The 20,889-nt window shown below is 36.8% G+C and overlaps 1 protein-coding gene across 1 annotated transcript; it reads right to left on the reverse strand.

The window, feature by feature from the left end:
• Window positions 1-569: 569 nt before the first annotated feature.
• c16h1orf43 (chromosome 16 C1orf43 homolog) lies at window positions 570-10,345 on the reverse strand. The gene is made up of 7 exons (XM_056475324.1): window positions 10,146-10,345; window positions 7,812-7,913; window positions 5,246-5,354; window positions 5,108-5,161; window positions 3,537-3,703; window positions 1,715-1,773; window positions 570-1,336 (listed from the first exon to the last, which is right to left on the reverse strand). The coding sequence occupies exons 1-7, from the start codon at window positions 10,200-10,202 to the stop codon at window positions 1,129-1,131; spliced, it is 756 nt and encodes a 251-aa protein (XP_056331299.1). The 5' UTR covers window positions 10,203-10,345; the 3' UTR covers window positions 570-1,128.
• Between the last annotated feature and the right edge of the window lie 10,544 nt (window positions 10,346-20,889).

Consider the following 20,889-nt stretch of genomic DNA (forward strand, 5'->3'; position numbering starts at 1 on the left):
AAAATATCTAGTCAAATATTATTTACTGTCATCATGGCAAAGATAAAATAAATCAGTTTTTAGAAATGAGTTATTAAAACTATTATGTTCAGAAATGTGCTGAAAAAATCTTCTCTCCGTTAAACAGAAATTAAGCAAAATAAACAGGGGGGCTTAATAATTCTGACTTCAACTGTATATATTTTTTGTATAACATGTTTTTACAGCATTGCCTTTACAAAACCCGTCCAGTCAGTTGCAATACTCATTTTGATTTGCTTTTAGTCATCCGTGAGTTTGCGATGCTGTTTTCACTTTGCATTTCACATTTCTGCACGTTTCACTTTGTGGCCCTGATTTGACAAGAGGGGAAGGAAACTTGGGAGTTTACAGCAGGCCACGAGCAGAATGCGCAGAAACATGAAGGGCAATGTGAAAACAGCATGGCAAACTCACAGTTGACTATAAAGCAAATCAAAATGACCATTGCAATTGACTGGATTTGTAAAGGCAATGCTTAAAAAATGTTTTGCAAATATTTTAGTGTTTTTTTTTTTTTTTTTTTTTTGCACTGCTTGATTTTTATTTGCAGTTCTTTTTTTTTTTGTTTGTAAATTTCCTTTTTATTTCTTAAAACGTAATTTTCGCTTTGTGGATATTTTTGGAGATTTGCATTTATTTATTTTTTGCTCAATACTTTATTTTTTGTTTGCAAAACTTTCTTTTATTTTGCAAGTATATCTGGCCCTAGATTGACTCTATACGTTTATGACTGATAAGCAATTCCAGTTAAAGTTATCATCTCAGTTAAACAAGCGGCTTTGTTTGTGCTCTTTGGGCAATAAAGATACAGAACTCTCCCAGTTCCTATGAAAAGGCCTTTTCCATAAAGGAAACCTGCTAAACCGTGGCTTTGACTTCCAGCACAAGAAAACATCTTCCTGTAAACTCTGACAGGAAAACATAACATGAGCAAACGCAATATTCCTGCATTGTTCTCAAAGCAGCAGCTGACATGAATCCCACAGATTTCATCACCTCTTCTGCCATTTTTTTCACATTCTCAGAGTGATTCGAGGGCTTTTTTTTCCAGCGTCTCCCACGGTGTGGATGATGATTTTTCAGTCAAGATTTACTCACCCAGTTCCTCTAAAGCGTGCTCTCCAATGTGTTGTAGTTGTCTTTGAAGTTCTTGAGCTCCAGGAAGTGTTTGGGCCTCTTGCTGCGCTGACCGCTGGACGGCAGGTAGGTGACCTGGATGGTGGAGGTGGACGATGGGCCGGGCGAGCTGGTCAGGTCTTTGGCTGCTGATTGGTGCTGCTGGTTCAGACTGCTGCTGTTGGAGTGACTCTTTACACTGAGGGGGAAAATATGAAGTCAATCTAGGGCAATATATACTTGCAACACAAAAACTATAGAGCAAAAATCTTTAAAATAATGAAATTTTAAAAAAAAAATTTTTAAATAAATAAATGAAAAATAAATAAATAAACAAAATAATAAAAAAAATAATAAAAAAATAAATAAATAAAATTAAATAAAAAAATAAATAAATAAATCGCAAAGGGAAAATTGAGTTGACAAATAAAAAGGACTGCAAGAATAAAGAAATAAAGAACTGCAAATAAAAATCAAGTAGTGCAAAAAATTTTTTACAAAACCTCTCAAGTCAATTGCAAGTAAGAAAAGTGAACGTTTTAGACATGAACAGAAAACGGTGGCCTGCAGAACTTACAGAGCAGCCAGTTCAGTCAGATCTTCTTTATACTTCACAAACTCTGCTTCACCAAACACCTGCATGACAGAGAACAAACGCAAGGCTATTGAATGTGTATTGTGTACTGCGGCGCCCTCTGCTGGACAGAACAGTTAAACGCAGGCAGGAAATTAAAAACTGCATTTTACAAAGGCACAATTAATACAAAATCACTATTTTTTTGTGAAATCTGCAATTTATATACAACATATTGAATATGTTATATATTTTGCTGACTTGTGTATTTAAATAATCCCCAATTCTTTAGAAGAAGGTTCCAATCCAAAGAAATGAGCAACTTAAAAAATTTTTTCACTGGATTTTTTTAATTGCATAACAAGAACAATAGCATACAAAAAGAGGAATATAGTGCATACATTTTTTTTCACATCAAAGGAACAAAACAATAGAGAATAAAAACAAAACATAAATAAAATTACAGGGGATGTATAAATTCACATAAGAAAATGATTCCAAACTTGCATACATCGTTATAGCTTTTTTATTTTTAATGTCTTTTAGGGTTTCGATATAATGCTTAAGATCAATTTTAAACAAATAAATGTTAGGTTTATCATTGGACCATTTTTGTTTGTGTTCATGGTACTTCCCATATATAATCATTAACTTAATAAACACATTTTGCTCTAAAGTTTTATTATTATTATTGTATGTCAACAAAATACCTTAACAAAAAACTAAAGTTTTAATTTTGTAAGATTAAATATAAGATATTCAACATCAAACCAAAACATCTGGGTATATGTGCTTCCAAAAAACAAGTGTTTCATCAATTCCTCCTCTAAGTCACAAAAAGTGCACGCAGATTCCATGTCTCTAAAGAAATGTGAACAACTTGTTTCACTGGATAAATTAAATGAATTACATCATATGTCACTTCTTTAAATTTATTGGTGAGACACAATTTACTAGATAAGTTCCAAACTTTTTTCCACTCAATCTGCTCAAATAAAGGTTTGCATTTAGGAACAATGTGGTTCTGCATAACTTTTTAATGTAAATGTTATTCAATTTATTGTCTAATTTTTACACCAATAAGCAATTTTAACTAGTGACACGGATCGCCATGCTAACGACGTCACATACACCAGAGATTTCTGGTTTGGTTTTATATAAAAAAAAAAATAAAAACAGCACCAAAACAAAAATAAAAAAAACGCTTGAATGTGTTTTTCATTTTATTTAAATTGACAGTGTAGTGTTTAGCATTTAGTGTAATCAAATGGCTAAATTTTAAAGAACATTAAACTGCAAATGTTGCATAATATTTGATTAACCCTCATTACACATTCTAAATTTGCAATATTGAGAATTGAGTTTATGATAATGTGTGTTATTAATTATTTAGAAATGCTAATGAATAGACACACAAATCAAAATACAAACGTTTATTTTGAATGAGTTCAACTGTTTGACAGCACAAAAATCGGAAGTTTTTTTATTATAATTTTTTAAATGATTGATATTTCATATAACAAAACTAAAACAACACAACTAATAGTGTTGGTTGTCTTTGTTTGTTTGTATTCTTTTAAATGTTAAGCCACATTGTACAAATATTTCTAGAAATATTTCTAAAATTAGATTGATTTTTTTCTCCTCCACCATCCTGCTTTCATAGGGACTATAGGAATTACCAAAAATTCATTCTCTCACTAACTAGTGTGTAACTCTATTTTAATTAAATGGCAACACTGATTTTTACTAGTATTGGGCACTTGTCGAATATAAATTAAGACTTTAAACTAATTTCAAGCCATGAATTGAGACTCAGACTGACCCCGGTGCCGTGTCGAGCATTGTCATAACCCTCCAGCAAGCGATCCAGAAGTGCACTATGATTGAACTTGACCAGAGAGTGAGAGATTCGCAGATCCATCAGCCACTTCCTGTACTGGCGGCCCGTCAGAGCACTCGCACTGCGACATATATCCTGAAGCGGGAGATCTAGAGGCGAGACACAAGCAGATCACATCAGGCTGAGCCTATAAGTGTAGAGTTGTACTGTAGGTGTTACTGTGTAAGTGTACAGTTCTGTTTCACAAGATTAACACATGACTATTTTTCTGAAGTAAAACCAGAAGTATACACTATTTCATAACAGTCCCATAAAAATCATGTTTTAGGTCAGTTTAGTATGTGGTGTTTTGTGGATTTGATCTAATGCATTTTTGACAACTTCTTTCACAGTCTAATCTCACAGGTGGTCAAACACATACAAACAGTCACAAATTGTCACCTACTTCTAAAATACCAACATTTTACAAAGCTATCCATTAGGTTAAAATCTGAACTTAAACATAACAGCACACTGTTAAAGCACACTAGTTTGGTGGGATTTAAACATTGCAGTTTGAAATCATCAACATTATAGAATATCAGGGGGCACATGAAAGGTTTATGATCATTTAAGGGTGAGCAGATGTTGAGTACATTAAAATGTTTGGTTTAACTGTGCCTTTAATAGCAGGTGTTACAGGCCGTTGATTCTGTAGAGGGCCTGACATTTTGTGGATGGACAAATAAAAAAAGTGAAAATTTCCCCCAAGGAGAAAACGGCAGGAAACAGAACTATTAAAAACACTTTCATTTCTCACTTTTTGCATGTTGTAGCGGTCTCAGACGTCGCTGGTGTCGCACGAGTTCCCTAATAATTAGGAAAACCCTTCAGCTTATGGGTCTTATTTCTGTTTTAGTAACTACATTAGTTCAAATGTATGCAGCCATTCGATTTTATTAAAATAAATTCTGAAATAAATGTTTAATAAATATGTAATAAGTGTGTATTAAATACTTGATAACATTCTGCTATTTATAAATATAACATTAACTGTTAATTAAACTATGCATAAATGTTCAATTAATTTTTTTTCTATCTTTTTCTATCTCTTCTATCTTTTTATCTTTGACGATTATTGAATTACTGAACAGTTATTTACTACATTTTACTATATTGTATATAAAATAAATACTTAAAAACTAAATACTAAAGATATAGTAAAATATCAAGATATAAGTAAAATACTAGAAATAATAACTGAGAACAGAAACTTACATTTTTGCCTCCAAAATTAGACTAAACAGATAAATAAAATATAAATAAAGTGCCAAAAAAAAATAACAAGGGAGACTGTAGTAAAATAATTAATATATTAATAATTTAGCTTATACCACTTAGCCAATCACACCAAAATATTAAATCAAAGCTACATTTTAAACAGAAATATTCAACAAAAACTAAAAACTGAACTGAGCTCAGATTTAGTAGAAAATAAAACAAATAAACAAATCAAACAGAATGAGCTTGAACTGTGTGATGTTGATCTGCAGAGAGGCAGAAGAGAGTCTTACCAGAGTCTCTGATGGCATCTAACGCTTGCATTCTGTAGAGATAGTTATAACAACCTGCACAAACACAAACACAGATGTATGTTCACTTCTCCAACACTGTTAAGAGGAAAAGCTGAAAGGGTCTTCATTTCCTCTCACCAATCTGGCCCTGATGCCTCAGTCGGTCGTCATCTTTAGAGAGCAGACGTGGCTCATAGCGAATGTCATTCACTTTAGACAAACACAAATCGATCTCTTCTCTCAGCTCCTGTGAAACATGCGGTTTTGCTTCAGTGCATTACAAACAACAAAAGGCATAAAAGTAACATAACTAAAAGTAAAAACAAAAGATATTAATGTTTATTTTGAATGCCATACCAATGAATGTACTTATTTTCAAACTTTTACCATTTATCGCATTCATTGGAGATTTGTTGCAAAGAAAAAAAATTATTTATAGGCACAAATACACACTTACTGGCCACTTTATTAGGTACACTATTAACTACTTATTATCGAAATTATTTAATCAGACAATCAAATGACAGCAACTTGAAAAGATGTGGTCAACATGATCTGCTGAAGTCAAACTTTACATGCGTTCAAGTCATGTCTGATCATTCGTATTTCTGCACATGAACGTCTCTACAAAAGTTGCTATTAAAAATTTTGACATTTTCTTTAACATCAGAGTTCAAGAGTTAGGGCAGTCTTAATGAAAATCACTGATCTATAATAGAGAATTAAATATCTTATTATATATATATATATATATATATATATATATATATATATATATATATATATATATATATATATATATATATATATATGTATATATATATATATATATATATATATATATATATATATATATATATATATATATATATATATATTAGTAGGCAGAATCCTTGGATGCATAATAAACTCTTGTTGGTTGAGCACCTTGCTGAACCTGTACCTCAAAAAATTAAAGCAGGCAAAAAAGGTTCCAACCTGGTCATTGCACAGTATATCTGTTAGTAGGGTAACGGATCACAAATCTCATGGTTTGAATCACATAATTTTTTTTTGTCATGGATTGGACCATTTTTCGGATCAGCTAAAAAGTGGAGACAAATGTCATTTGCTTTCTGTTTATTACAAAAACAGTACTGCAAGAAACTTTTGGTTTTGTGAAATAAAAGGAAGAAATAATCAGCTGAATAAAAATAAATTGTAAAATATTCTGTCCTGTGATTTAGCGTGAAATTGAAATGTGAAATTTCTGTTATTACTGTTGCTGATGACGCTAAAATGTAGAAATTTAACATTATAATTTGTACAACCCATATTTATATTTAGTCTAATTTTCAATAAATGATTCAGTTATTCACACATAACTTCATGTTTCATTGCTAGATATGTCATTTTTTAAGAATTATTCAGTGGAATGGTTTTGAAAGCTGGCCACCTATTGGTTAAATAATGTAATTGCTGCCTACAACTTTCATTTTTGAGCATATGATGGTGATTTTAATCTTTACTATAAACATCAGTGGCTTTAATCTAAACTATAAACTGTTCTCCCAATACTGCTGTGTTATTTGATTGTTTGTAACTTCATAACATACTCAAAAGACTAAAGACTGAATCTCTTGATTTTTGCGCTTTTCAAACAGATTTGAATGCAGTAATTCAAAGGATTAATAAACATATGCAAATCACTATCATTTCTAATTTTTATTGCGTGGGTGTTAAGATTTCCATCTTTTAATGATTAATCGTGGAGCTTACACTGAATGCATTAATACTGGCTAAACAACTAGTGACAGAAAACATCTTTAAGCCAAGAAACCCACCACCACATCCCGAATAACGCACCACAACTTCTTTCATCATCATTATATTTTACAGGAAAGCCAAAATACTTTCATATATGTGATTTGAATGACGTGAGAGGCGATTTCTCTGCAATCATTACCAATTTAGGATTAATCTACAAGTAAAAAACTGTATTGATTTGCGGGTCACGAGTGTTCCAAACCGTGGGTTGTGATGCGTACAATCATGGATGAACTGTGATCATTACACCACTGACACCTGAACCTAATAAAGTGGCTGCTGGATTGCATATTAGGGTTGCATAATTTTGAAAAAAATCTGATATTGCGATATTATATTTTTCTGCAATAAATATTGTGATATTCATACAGTTTCACAAGATTTCTGTATACTGTAGTGTTTGAATAGCACTGTTTGACGGTTTTCTGGGGAGTCTAAGAGAACAGTATTCAGGTACAGAAATTGAATAATCACAATACAATAAATGCTTTTCTTACTTTGCTTCATCTTGTTTCTGGTCCAAATATCTAAAAAATGCTTAGATCAAGTAAAAATATTGTTTTGTTTTCAACTTAAGAAAAAATAAGTCAAAATTACAAGTTTTTCATTAAAACAAGTGTCAGTGGGGTAAGTAAAATAATATTGTTTTCACTTTATTTAGCATAAATCATAATTTATAGCATAACTATAATTCAGACTCAACACTGTATATCTTGCAATGTGACTATTTTGGGTGCGCACATTGCGATACCGATGCTGAAATGATATATTGTGCAGTCCTAGTGCACATACACATATATAATATATACACATATTCACATATATACACATATATATATACACATACATACACACATATATATATAAACAAACTGATGTCAGGAGAAGCTGTTCATACCTTTGGTGCATTGTGGCCCAGCGGGGCATGCGGCCCTCTGCGAGACTTCATAGCGAAGCGCATAATCTGCCTTTTCATAAAGATGAACAGCAGCACAAACACCTGCATAAGGACAGAGGGCTTCAATCAACACATTTCAAATGCCAGACACAGACATCATAAGCTCTGCTTTATCTGAGCTGGTATTTTTAGCAGATAGAGAGACAGTGTTGTGCAAGCATGACAGTAGTTATCATTTACAGCTATATGAAGAAATGGGGAAACTAGGACTGTGCGATTTGGGGAAAATATCTAATTGCAGTTTTTTTGGCAGAAATGAAACACTCATTTTTCTCTTTAGCAAACAGTAAGCACAAATAAAATGACCTTCTCTTCTTTAAACAATCTGAACTCAAATTAGAGAGATAGCTTATTATCAAAACAAACTACTGTAGTGTAGCTTATTATAAAAACAAAATAATTATACAAACACAGAAAACTCAGCAAATTAACATAACTAAAACAACTCTGAAATTGTACTTTGCTGTTGCTTGCTACTTGCTTGAGTGTCACTGGCAATACTTTCAGTTGACTTTTTAGCAAGACACTCATCGCTCAGTTGTGCTCACTCAATTGGCTAGTAAAACTGTCATACACAGACGGCAGTCATGCATTTGCTCTGAGCAGGGGAAACAAAATAATACAAATATATTTCATATCACAGAGGCTTGTGATTATCTTATCGAAACATTTCAAATAGCGATTGCGATTCGAGTAATCGCACAGCCCTAGAGGGAAACCACTTGAAAAATGTTCTGTTGTCTGTTTTTACTGGATTTGTTAGATATAGGTTTGATTAAAACGTCATTACTTTTTTTTTCTTTCTAAAAAATCTAAAACAAAAAATTATATTTCATAATAATTCTTCCATGTTTTAAGTAAAACATATAATTTAGAGTATTTCTTTTTTAAATTACAACTTTTGTTTTCACATGAAATGAAATCGATCTCTTCTCTCAACTTCTGTGAAACATGCGGTTTTGCTTCAGTGCATTACAAACAAGTATGCTACAAAAGACATAAAAGTAACAGAAATAAAAGTAAAAACAAAAGATATTAATGTTTATTTTGAATGCTATACCAGTGTATGTACTTATTTTCAAACTTTTCCCATTTATCACATTCATTGGAGGAGATTTGTTGCAAAGAAAATATCTATAGGCACAGATACACACTTAACAGCCACTTTATTAGGTATATATAATACGAATACAAAACCACAGAAAATTCAAAGAAACTGAGAATCTTCAAGTGGTCTGTTGATATTTTTTTTCATAGCTACACTAACAAAATTTAAACTTAATTTCACAAAGAAATATATTGTTATTATTATTGTTTTTAAACCACAGTAACCACCTTAAATCAGCCATGCTTTGGCATGGTTTTGGTACATTAAGCCACGTTAAGCTTTTTATGAAAGACTTCAGTGAGGGGGAAAACGCTTAACGTCACTTTATCTATGGAATTTGGACTCGTTCTTTTTACAGTAGCTGGGGTAATTACAACCAGGGGCGTAGTGGACATTATAAAAGTGGGGGGGACGGCTGTATGAGATCATATGTTCATATAATTATTAATCACCTGTTTGTAAATGGTCTGTCTCTAAAAGTGAGGGGGACGGATCCCCCCCGTTGCTACGCCCCTGTAATTTACAAGTCAGGTTTGACAGAAATTTGGGTTTCTCTGGTTGATGACAAGGTACATTAAGTTTTTTCAATTTCAATTCATCTTTATTTCTATAGCGCTTTTACAATGTAGATTGTGTCGAAGCAGCTTAACATTGAAGATGATTCACGTTAAGCATTTCAGAATGTCCCATGAAAATTGAGGTAAAGTAATATTATTAATAATATTATTATTCACACATTTGTTCAGTGACGCTTCCTATATTGTTTACCACGGCACCTGTAAGTGTGACTTGAAAACAAAATTAACACTGTTTATTTGACTGAACAATGTTGTAGTTTGATAGTCATTGGCTGCTAACATGATTTCACTATTTAAGTTAGAGTTTGCAAATAATACTATTATGAAATTATATTATTTAGGGGAAAGTCTGAATATAAAATCAAGTCTACCTTTATCCCATGAAAAGTACATTTCGTTTTGAGACCACAACTTTAAAGCGGAAATGTCCTTTATCCGCATTTTGTTATACACTCACTTGTGGAAGAAGAAATTACACAAAGTGATACACATTCCTTCGACTGCACTACTTGTGCTATTATTTTTAAAGTCAAATGTTTATTAGTAGTAATTGAAGAATTATTACACGTTATTCAGTTTGGTACTCACCAGGCAGCCGTAGGTCATAACAAGAACAACGTTTACTCCCGAAAGATGCGTTCCCATTGTGAGGCTTTAGTTAAAAGGGCATAAAAAGAAAATACTGCTCGTTACTGTTAATGAATGGCAAAATTAAGCTAGTTCTTATTCAGGTTGACGGAGGCATCTTCGGGAGAGTTTTTTTGTTGACATCTTCTGTGGTCTCTTCGTCGGGTGTTTTTAATGAAATAAAATCTTCCGCCTACTTGTCTTTGTCGTCACCTGGTGGTCTGGCATAAATAACGCATCCAGATCAGAGTCCACCAGTTTAATCCATTTCCAATCCATTTTATAGAACACTTGGTGTCATTCACTGAAAAAAACTAGGCCAATAGGATTACATAGTAATAACCAATAGCAGTAGTATAGTAATAGTAATATCTAGGTCACTAGGCCAATAATAATTCTTAAATTAAAACTTTGAACTCAGATCTTGTCCTCGTGGCCACTCAGAGATTTGGGAATGCACTTGTTGCAAATTAGATCAAATTTACTTTGTTTTATTTAAAACTAAATAATTACTGGGAATCATATTAAAAACTATATTTCAAGCCGCGAAAGATCCTTTGTGAACTTTCTGAATAAATCCATGTTTCAAACAGTACAGAATGTATCATCTCACTCATTAGACTTTACTACCACCTACTGGAATTTTTAAGATTCTTATTTTGAGGATTATTTTCATTTTAAGAATACAAAAAACTTTATTCTTTGAAATAAACAGATAGTTTACACACAAAATAATTGTGTCATCATTTACACACTTCTGTGCCATTTAATGCTGTTTGCATTTCTTCGTATGTAGATTATTTTTCTAAGTGTTTACTTTGCTTCTTTTCACATTTAACACAATGATGAATGGAAATCTTCTGTCGTGACAACTTCTGGGTCAATTTTATAATAATTAATCGTGGAATTTTCTCTATAATTTGCATTAATTCAATTCAGGATAACCAATAATGACTTTTATGTGGTCATTTATTTTTATTTTCTCCAGGGCTGTAAGTATTACATGTTGGATGTCTTTAAATTAAGGTAATTAATAAATATTTGACCTATAAATATTTAATTTTTAATGCCTGCAAGATTGTGTGTGTGTGTGTGTGTGTGTGTGTGTGTGTGCGCGTGTGTGTGTGTGTGCGTGTGTGTGTGTGTGTGTGTGTGTGTGTGTGTGTAGCTTGCATTGGTCCATCTGTAACTCCATATAAGCAGTGATTTTGAAGTTTCTTCTGGTCATTCAGGTTACGTCTTCTGTCTGGGCTTCAAGCCAATCTTCATGGCGTCCAGAATCAGGTTGTTTGTCTTGGTCGGGCATCTCAGCTGAGACCTGTCCACCAAGGGTGACCCTACCGGTAGCTATGAAGTACCAGTGGGGTGTACAAATTTTTGAACTTAAGATTTTTTGTTTTTGTTTTGAATAGTTACAGTTTTGGCTTTGAAACTGACTGATCTAATGCATATGCATAAATATTTTAATATAAAGCATCCTGTAAAAATATTAATTTAAAAGATAGATCTGTAAGGGGAGTATTCATGCTCAGCACTGGGCATATATATATATATATATATATATATATATATATATATATATATATATATATATATATATATATATATATATATGAAAAGAGATCTGAGTGGTTTTATTAATGCATTATCAAAATTAAATTGTTAATATTAGTTAATGTCCTGTGTGAGTTCACATGATTTAACAATGAAACTTTATTTTCATTAACTAACGTTAACTTTTTTTTTTTTAAGTTTTTTTTTTTTTTTACAGTGGAATACTGGCAACAGTCACTGTAACAGAGCAGTAGTGTAACTAACTGCAAACTGCTTACAGTTAATTGCTGTACGGTAGTTCTATACTCATGCACAGCATAATAGCTACTGCATACACATTAATGGTATATTATACAGTATATAGCTATTGTTGTTTTACTGAAATGAATCAGTATTCTCAACTGTTATTAAAAACAGAAAGCATATTAATTCTTCAGACAAATGTATTTTATTGCTTTGGCAGCAAACAAATAACAACAGAAAATGTCAGACAAAATTAAACAAATCAGCATGTATGAATAAATTTTCTGATTACAATGAAACAAAGAGGTTAAATTAATGAACAACACATGCAGTGTGTATAGGACTTGTGTGGTGAAGTAGAGTGGGAACTCCAGGAGCTGAGTTTGACACAGATAATATACAGTGTTGGGGGTAACGCATTACAAGTAATGCGAGTCACGTAATAATATTACTTTTCTAAAAGTATTTCTTAAAACTAATAATATTTTAGTCACTTGTTAAAAAAAATGTAATGCAAGTTACTTTATAGTTTAATAAATTCACTTTAAAAAAAAAAATTGCAGAATTAAAATTAATGTTGAATCCCACACTCAATGAGAGAATTTTGAGCCTGAAACAAACAGAAACCAAGATGGCAGAGCCTTACATTTCTGCGCTGGAAGTATTCTCATTTTGTGAACACATGGAAGACAAGTAAAAGGGGATTATTTGTCTCAATGCTCATTTTATTTCACTAATAAGACAAAAAGTACAAAAGCATCAAACACTTTGCTTTAAACTGTCATTAATCTGTATATGGAGCATGTACAGCTCTAGTCTCAGGAAGTTCTCAGTAAAAGGTAAATAAAGATTATACAGAGTGTTGTTAATTGCAGAGCTCTCTATAAAAAAGAAAGTTCTGAAAGAGATCAAACCTCAATAAAAGTCAGAAAAATGTACGCAAAAGTAACGCAACACATTACTTTTCATAAAAAGTAAGGCAGCAAGTTACTTTTTTGGTGAGTAGTTCAACATCCAATATATATATATATATATATATATATATATATATATATATATATATATATATATATATATATATATATATATATATATATATAACTCAAATCCTACTCGTTTTACAGTAAAATACTGTTTTCATTTATTACAGCAAAAGGCTGGCTATTTTAGGGCTATTTTACACATAATCTACAGCAAGGGTTAACAGTGTACAATTTAAATAACTGCCACAGAGAAGACATCTAACAATCTAAGCCCACCTCCAACCCCTTCCATTTGGAAGGACATCTATTTATCATTCATTCATTCATCCATCCATTCAGGAAATACCTAACTAGACCGTCAGTTTACAGTCATTGCTGAGGTGTGTAATTCCTATTTTTTTCCACATGCTGCACTTCAGTCTGTAAAAGACAAAGACAGGACTAACATGCTTGCTGAAATCCAGCAATGCACAATATGTTCTCCAGTGTTCTTCAGTTAAATCTTCACATATGCTCTTGTAAGTTTCCTTCTTCTGCATGTTGTGTGTCCATTACTTGTAAAAGAAACACCTGCGACAGACAAGACACCTAGCTAACTATCTAAGCCCACCACCACCCCCTTCCTCTTGGAAGGACATCTATTTTTCATACATTCATCCACCCATCCATTCAGGAAATACCCAAGCAGAACATCAGTTTGCAGTCATTACTGAGGTGTGATTCCCATTTCTCCACATGCCTCAGTCTTATCTGCAAAAGACAAGAACAAGACTAACAAGGCTCGACTTGCTGGCTGATCTCCAGCTATAAACAAAGTGTTCTCCAGTGTTCTTCAGATAAATCTCCACAGATGCTCTTGTGAGTTTCCTTTTTTTGCATGTTGTGTGTCCATTACCTGAAAAAGAAACACCTGCCACAGACAAGACATCTATCTAACTATCTAAAGCTGGGCTCAGACTACAGGATTTTTAGCCCAATTTATTTTCACTTGCCAAGAATCGGAGATGAAATCTTGTCAAGGACTTTGGTCAGTTCTGATTTTCAGCACAGATTATCTGGTTATGTGAGCCGTTTAAATATAGAATCTTGAACACAAATCAGAGCCTCCCCAATCATAGCAAACATGTTTGATATCCTGTCACGGTTGTAGGTGTGTGCGCACTTCTGAGTGTCTGTTGGTCACATGGTTTTGTTTTGTTTTGGTGTTCCACGTGTGTCTGTTACGTCAGTGTTAGGTCACGTGCTATGTGGAGTCCGGCTGTCCTGATTAGCCTGCCAGCCGCGACTCGTTATTTTAGTTATATGTCAGTTCGTTGTTATTTTTGATATACTTTCTATCTGTGTTCAGGGCTGCCGTGGAGAACCGTCTGACACCCAGAGCTACTCTGTTCCTGTCTGTTTTTCCCCAATCCCTGTTTTAGCGGGAAACCTAATCTTTACGCAGCCGCGTAAGGTGCTTACCGGGTCCCCACGGAGAACCGCTTCGCCCCTCTCCACGAGACGGGTCGCGATGTGGCCTTCATCGGCGACTCAATCGTGTACCACGTCCGCTCTGCTTCCTCCAAAGGTAACAAAGTACGCACTTTTTGCTTCCCTGGTGCCCGAGTTAAGAATATTTCTGCACAGATACCTACTATCCTGAGCGCTGCCAAGAGCCTTGGTGCCGTCGTCCATGACACCGGGCTCCGACAGACGGAGATCCTGAAGAAGGACTTCAGGCGCCTGATCGAGATGGTTCGACGCACCTCGCCCGCCACGCAGATCATCGTTATTAGTTCAAACTATATTAGTTTAAATGAAGCAACTCCTCCAGGATTCTTATATAAGCATGAGGCTCGTCAAACTGGTCGTGGTGGTGGAGTTGCGTCAATCTTTAGTGATATTCTTAATGTTAATCAGAGAAACAGACTTATGTTTAGCTCCTTTGAAGTATTAGCGCTTAATGTTATGCTTCCGGACACTATGCAAAATCCTATGTTATCTCTCGCTCTAATCACCATATATAGACCCCCAGGACCCTATGTCAATTTTCTAAAAGAGTTTTCTGATTTTATCTCTGACTTACTAGTTAAAACTGATAAAATACGAATTGTAGGAGACTTTAACATCCACATAGACGCTAACGACACATTAGGGCTCACGTTTATGGACTTACTACATTCACTAGGGATAAAGCAAAATGTTATTGGTCCAACCCATCGCTTAAAGCATACACTAGATCTAATTCTGTCTTATGGAATTGTGGTCATTGATGTAGACATTATACCACAAAGTGATGATATTACAGACCACTACCTCTTACTATATAAGTTGTGTTTACCTAAAATTAGCAGATCTGCTCCGATATATCACCCTAGTAGAATTATTGTTCCATCCAACAAAGATAAATTTCTAAATAACTTACCTGATCTTTCTCTATTTCAAAATGCACCCACAAACGCAAATGACCTTGATGTAGTAACCAGCAGTATGGATGCCATCTTTACTAGCACTCTAAATACTGTGGCACCCATCAAACTAAAAAAGGCTAGAGAGAATAAAACTACACCATGGTATAATAGTCATACTCACGCTCTCAAAACAGCAACCCGTGCCCTGGAACGTAAATGGAAAAAAAACTAATTTAGAAGTTTTAAGAATTGCGTACAAAGACAGTATGTCCAGCTATAGGAGGGCTCTAAAATCTGCCAGGGCTGAGCACCTCCCCAAACTGATGGAAAATAATCATAACAATCCTAGATTCTTATTTAACACCATTGCTAAATTAACAAATAATCGGTCATCTTTGGAATAAAACGTTCCACCGCAAATTAGTAGTGATGACTTCATGAATTTTTTCAGTGATAAAATAGAAGGCTTTAGACAGAAAATAGGAGATATTAAACTTTCTGCACCGCCTTATACTTCAGATCCAGTAAACATCCCACCGAATCAAAATAACCTACAGTGCTTCAAAATCATAGAACAGGAAGAGCTAGATAAAATTATAAATAGTTCTAAACCAGCTACGTGTATGTTGGACCCAATTCCAACAAAATTACTGAAAGAATTGCTACCTGTTATAGGAGAACCTCTTCTTAATGTCATCAACTCTTCTTTATCTTTATGCCATGTTCCAAATCCTTACAAGCTAGCTGTTATTAAGCCTATTATTAAGAAACCACAACCCGAGCAACGTAGCTAATTATAGGCCTATTTCAAATCTTCCGTTTATGTCTAAAATGCTAGAAAAAGTCAATTATGCTCCTTTCTGCAGACGAACAATGTTTTTGAAGTGTTTCAGTCAGGTTTCAGAGCTCATGACAGTACAGAAACTGCATTAGTGAAAATAACCAACGATTTACTCTTAGCTGCTGACCAAGGGTGCATCTCGCTATTAGTTTTACTCGATCTTAGTGCAGCATTTGACAACATTGACCACAGTATCATCATAAATCGCTTAAAGTCTACAGGTGTCCAGGGACAGGCTCTACAATGGTTTAAGTCATACTTAGCTGATCGTCACCAGTTTGTGAATATTAATGGACAACCTTCACAAGTCAGCCCAGTAAAGTATGGGGTGCCTCAAGGATCAGTTTTAGGTCCTTTGCTGTTTACAATATACATGCTACCCCTGGGAGACATTATTAGAAGACATGGGATCAGCTTTCACTGCTATGCAGATGATACTAAATTATATATTTCAACTAAACCTGATGAGATGTCTAAACTGTCCAAGCTAACTGAGTGTATTAAAGATGTTAAAGACTGGATGACCAACAATTATCTTCTCTTAAACTCAGTAAAAACAGAATTATTACTTACTGGGCCTAAATCCTATACACAGCATATCTCACAACTCGACATGCAATTAGAGGGATACAAAGTTAGCGTTAGCTCTACTATTAAAGATCTGGGTGTCATACTAGACAGCAATTTAACTTTTAAAAATCATATATCCCATGTCACAAAAACTGCCTTCTTTCATCTGAGAAATATTGCTAAGTTACGTAGTATGTGTCAAGGATTGGCCAGGCTCTTCCAACAGTATCACGCAACGAGCATCCTCACCTGAGTACTAATCACGCACAGCTGCACCCAATCACTCCAACTCACTACAAAAGCACACACCTCACTTCACTCAGTGTCCGGTCTCGTTCCAACGAAGCGGACTCATAGCGATTACCTCCTGGTAGTCACTATCTACTTGACTCATCTCTTGTACTTACCTGATCTCTGTTTCCTTCCCGTCTGTCCAGTGTTCCCGGTGTCCTGTCAGAGTTGTGTGTATCGTCAGTCTGTCTTCCCCCCAAGCCCTATGGTGTGTGCATATGGTCATCCTCAGTGTCTGTCATCCATCCTACTTCAAAGAAGGATTATCAGCTCTACCGAACTCCATTTACTTCCATAATTATACCTTTCTGCTCCGCTGTGATAATAAACATCAATCATCATTTACTCACCTTGTTTGTCCGTTTGCTTCCCTAACAGAAGACCGGATCCAACATTCACTCACAGCATGAGCACTCCCGATCCCATTCAGGAGTTGGTGGACTCGTTGAAGAGAGTCCTACTACCGTCTGCATCACTTCCCGAAGCACCACCAGCACCGAGCACTTCTTCACCGTCCACCCACTCATCCAGTCCCATGGCTCGACCAGCGCCCTACTCTGGCGGGGCGGAGGAGTGCAATGGCTTCCTATTACAATGTTCTCTGGTATTCACAATGCAACCCGATTTATATCCCACAGATCGGTCCAAAATTGCGTTCATCATCTCCCTTCTCTCTGGGTCGGCTCTCCGGTGGGCTGAGACCATCTGGCAACAAGCTGGGCCGGTAACGAATTCCATTCATACATTTACCAAGTATTTCAAGGAGGTCTTTGGTGGTGCGGATGGAGAAGTAGCAGCCGGAGAACAGTTATACCACCTCAAACAGGGAGCCATGTCCACACAGGATTATGCGCTCCGGTTTCGCACTCTGGCTGCTGCTAGTGGATGGAATGAGCGATCTCTCCTCACAATGCTCGGATTGGAGCCCAACCTGAGATTACAGCTGGCCGCCCTCGACGATATTATGGGGTTGGAAAAATTCATCCAACAATCTCTTTGTTGCTCTGATCGTCTGAAGGTCTACCAGCATGACCTTCCACCAGTATCTCAAGCACTCCTCCCTCCGCCAGAGCCAGTCGTCCCTCCAGAACCAGAACCAATGATCGTTGAATCTGGTAGACTCACGACCACTGAGTGACAGAGGAGGCTGACCCGGGGTCTGTGTATGTACTGTGCTGCCGAAGGACATGTCAGGCCATTCGTCCAGTATGCTCCTTGTTGAGTGTGTTCAGTTCTCCCATTGAAAAAATGCACCCTCTCACCACTAATGTTCAGTAAACTACCCATTCTGTCTCTGTTTCAGTCTTGGCCCTTATCGACTCCGGGTCAGCTGGAAATTTCATCCCGCACGCCCTCTGTCGCCACCTCCAGCTCCACACCGAAGCCTCGACGCACGTCTACCAGATTCAACCTATAACCAACAAGATCCATTCCCAGGCATGTATCCATTGTAAATGTGAACCCATCAATCTACAAGTGGGACTCCTTCACAAAGAGGAGATTCAATTTCTGGTTCTGGAGGGTGCCTCAATGGACATCATCCTAGGGCGCCCGTGGCTGGTGAAGCACGATCCTATCCTCTCTTGGGGCACAGGAGAAATCAAAAGATGGGGTGAAGAGTGCTTATCCAGCTGTTTTCCTGACCTACCCTTGCAGATTCAAAGACCCCTAACAGTCTACGTCACGTCTGTTGAAAGCCCCATAGAGAAACGATCCATCCAGATCCCAAAGATTTACTCCTCATACGAGGACGTATTTTGCCCCAAGAGAGCTTCCCAGCTACCTCCACATCGGCCATGGGACTGTGCCCTAGACCTGCTTCCAGATGCTCCAATGCCCAGAGGTAGGATCTACCCGTTGTCCCTTCCGGAAACTAAGGCCATGGAGGAGTACATTCAGGAGGCTCTGAGTCAGGGGTATATCCGCCCATCCACGTCACCCGCTGCCTCAAGCTTCTTCTTTGTGGCTAAGAAGGATGGAGGGTTGCGGCCGTGCATAGATTATAGAGTTCTTAACCAAGGAAAAGTAAAATTTAGATATCCCCTTCCTCTAGTCCCTGCGGCCCTGGAACAACTCCGAGCCGCCAAGATATTTACCAAGTTGGACCTCCGCAGCGCGTACAACCTGGTAAGAATATGTGAGGGGGACGAATGGAAGATGGCATTTGTGACCCCTACTGGGCACTACGAGTACCTGGTCATGCCCTATGGTCTGGTCAACGCCCCCTCCGTATTCCAAAACTTCATTCACAAAGTCCTCTGGGAGTTCCTCCATCTCTCCGTCATTGTCTACATAGATGATATTCTGATTTACTCCCGGAGTGAGGCCGAACATCGCCACCACGTTGCGGAGGTCCTACAAACCCTCAGGAAACACCAATTGTACCTCAAGGCTGAGAAGTGCTCATTCCACTTACCATCTGTTCAGTTCCTGGGGCACATCATCGATCAAAAAGGGGTTCGTATGGACGAGGGGAAGGTCACTTCCGTCATCTCCTGGCCAGAACCCAAAACCATAAAAGAACTCCAACGATTCCTAGGATTTGCTAATTTCTATCGACGTTTTATCCATAATTACAGTCTCATCACCGATCCGCTTACCAACCTACTAAAAAATCACCCCAAAACCCTATCTTGGTCTCCCGAAGCCGCCGCAGCCTTCCAAAACCTCAAGAAATCCTTCACTCAAGCTCCACTCCTGACTCGCCCTGATCCCGACTTGCCTTTCGTGGTCGAGGTAGATGCATCGACCACTGGAGTAGGAGCCATATTGTCACAGTGCCACGGTACTCCCATACTACTCCATCCATGTGCCTATTTCTCCCGGAAGCTCAGCCCGGCGGAAAAGAACTATGACAACGGAAACCGAAAACTTCTGGCTATCAAGCTCGCCTTGGAGGAGTGGCGACACTGGTTGGAGGGGGCCAAACATCCGTTCCAAGTGATCACAGATCACAAAAACTTACAATACCTCAAAGATGCTAAAATACTCTGTCCTCGTCAGGCCCGGTGGTCCTTGTTCTTCTCCAGATTTCAGTTTTCCATATCCTATCGACCAGGATCAAAAAACATCCGAGCAGACGCACTTTCCAGAATCCATGATCAGCAGGAAATCATTGAGACCCCGGCCAAGATCGAATGTTTTTTGGAGTTCTATCACATGGTCCGCTCCTACAGTCGTTGCCACTCCAGAATCCAGAACTCCGCCGGGCTGTTCCCCCAATCGACACTTTATCCCTGAAAATCAACGGGTAGATCTCATTCATTCCAGCCATACATCTCTGGGCACAGGGCATCCCGGGGCCAACAACACCCTCTCGCTGCTATCCCAACGCTTTTGGTGGCCGAATATGGCAAGGGATGTGAGGAGATATGTCCAAGGCTGTAGAGAATGCGCTATGTCGAAGAGTCCTCGCCATCTACCTGCAGGTAAACTCCATCCCTTGCCCATCCCAAACCGCCCCTGGTCACACCTAGGAGTTGACTTCATGATGGATCTCCCATCATCTGGAGGTAATACCTGCATTTTAGTCATTGTAGATCGATTCTCAAAATTCTGTCGTTTGATTCCATTGAAGGGTCTGCCCACAGCCCTAGAGACAGCTGAAAACCTATTCAACCATGTCTTTCGATGTTTTGGGTTACCTGAAGATATAGTCTCGGACCGAGGACCCCAATTCATCTCCAGACTATGGAAAGCATTCTTTAGACTCCTAGGTGTGACCGTCAGCCTTTCGTCTGGCTATCATCCACAGACCAACGGCCAGACAGAGAGGAAAATCCAAGAAGTGGGGCGGTTCCTCAGGACCTTCTGTCACGGTCATCAAAACTCCT

Source organism: Danio aesculapii, chromosome 16, assembly GCF_903798145.1.
Source record: "Danio aesculapii chromosome 16, fDanAes4.1, whole genome shotgun sequence".
Classification (NCBI taxonomy): Eukaryota; Metazoa; Chordata; class Actinopteri; order Cypriniformes; family Danionidae; genus Danio; species Danio aesculapii.

Coding starts and splice junctions, on each gene's coding strand:
- c16h1orf43 (XM_056475324.1), bottom strand. CDS start 10,202: ATGGGAACGCATCTTTCGGGAGTAAACGTTGTTCTTGTTATGACCTAC. Junction 7,914..10,145: donor TTATGACCTACGGCTGCCTG/GTGAGTACCAAA, acceptor GTCCTTATGCAG/GTGTTTGTGCTGCTGTTCAT. Junction 3,704..5,107: donor AGATGCCATCAGAGACTCTG/GTAAGACTCTCT, acceptor TCTCGCCTCTAG/ATCTCCCGCTTCAGGATATA.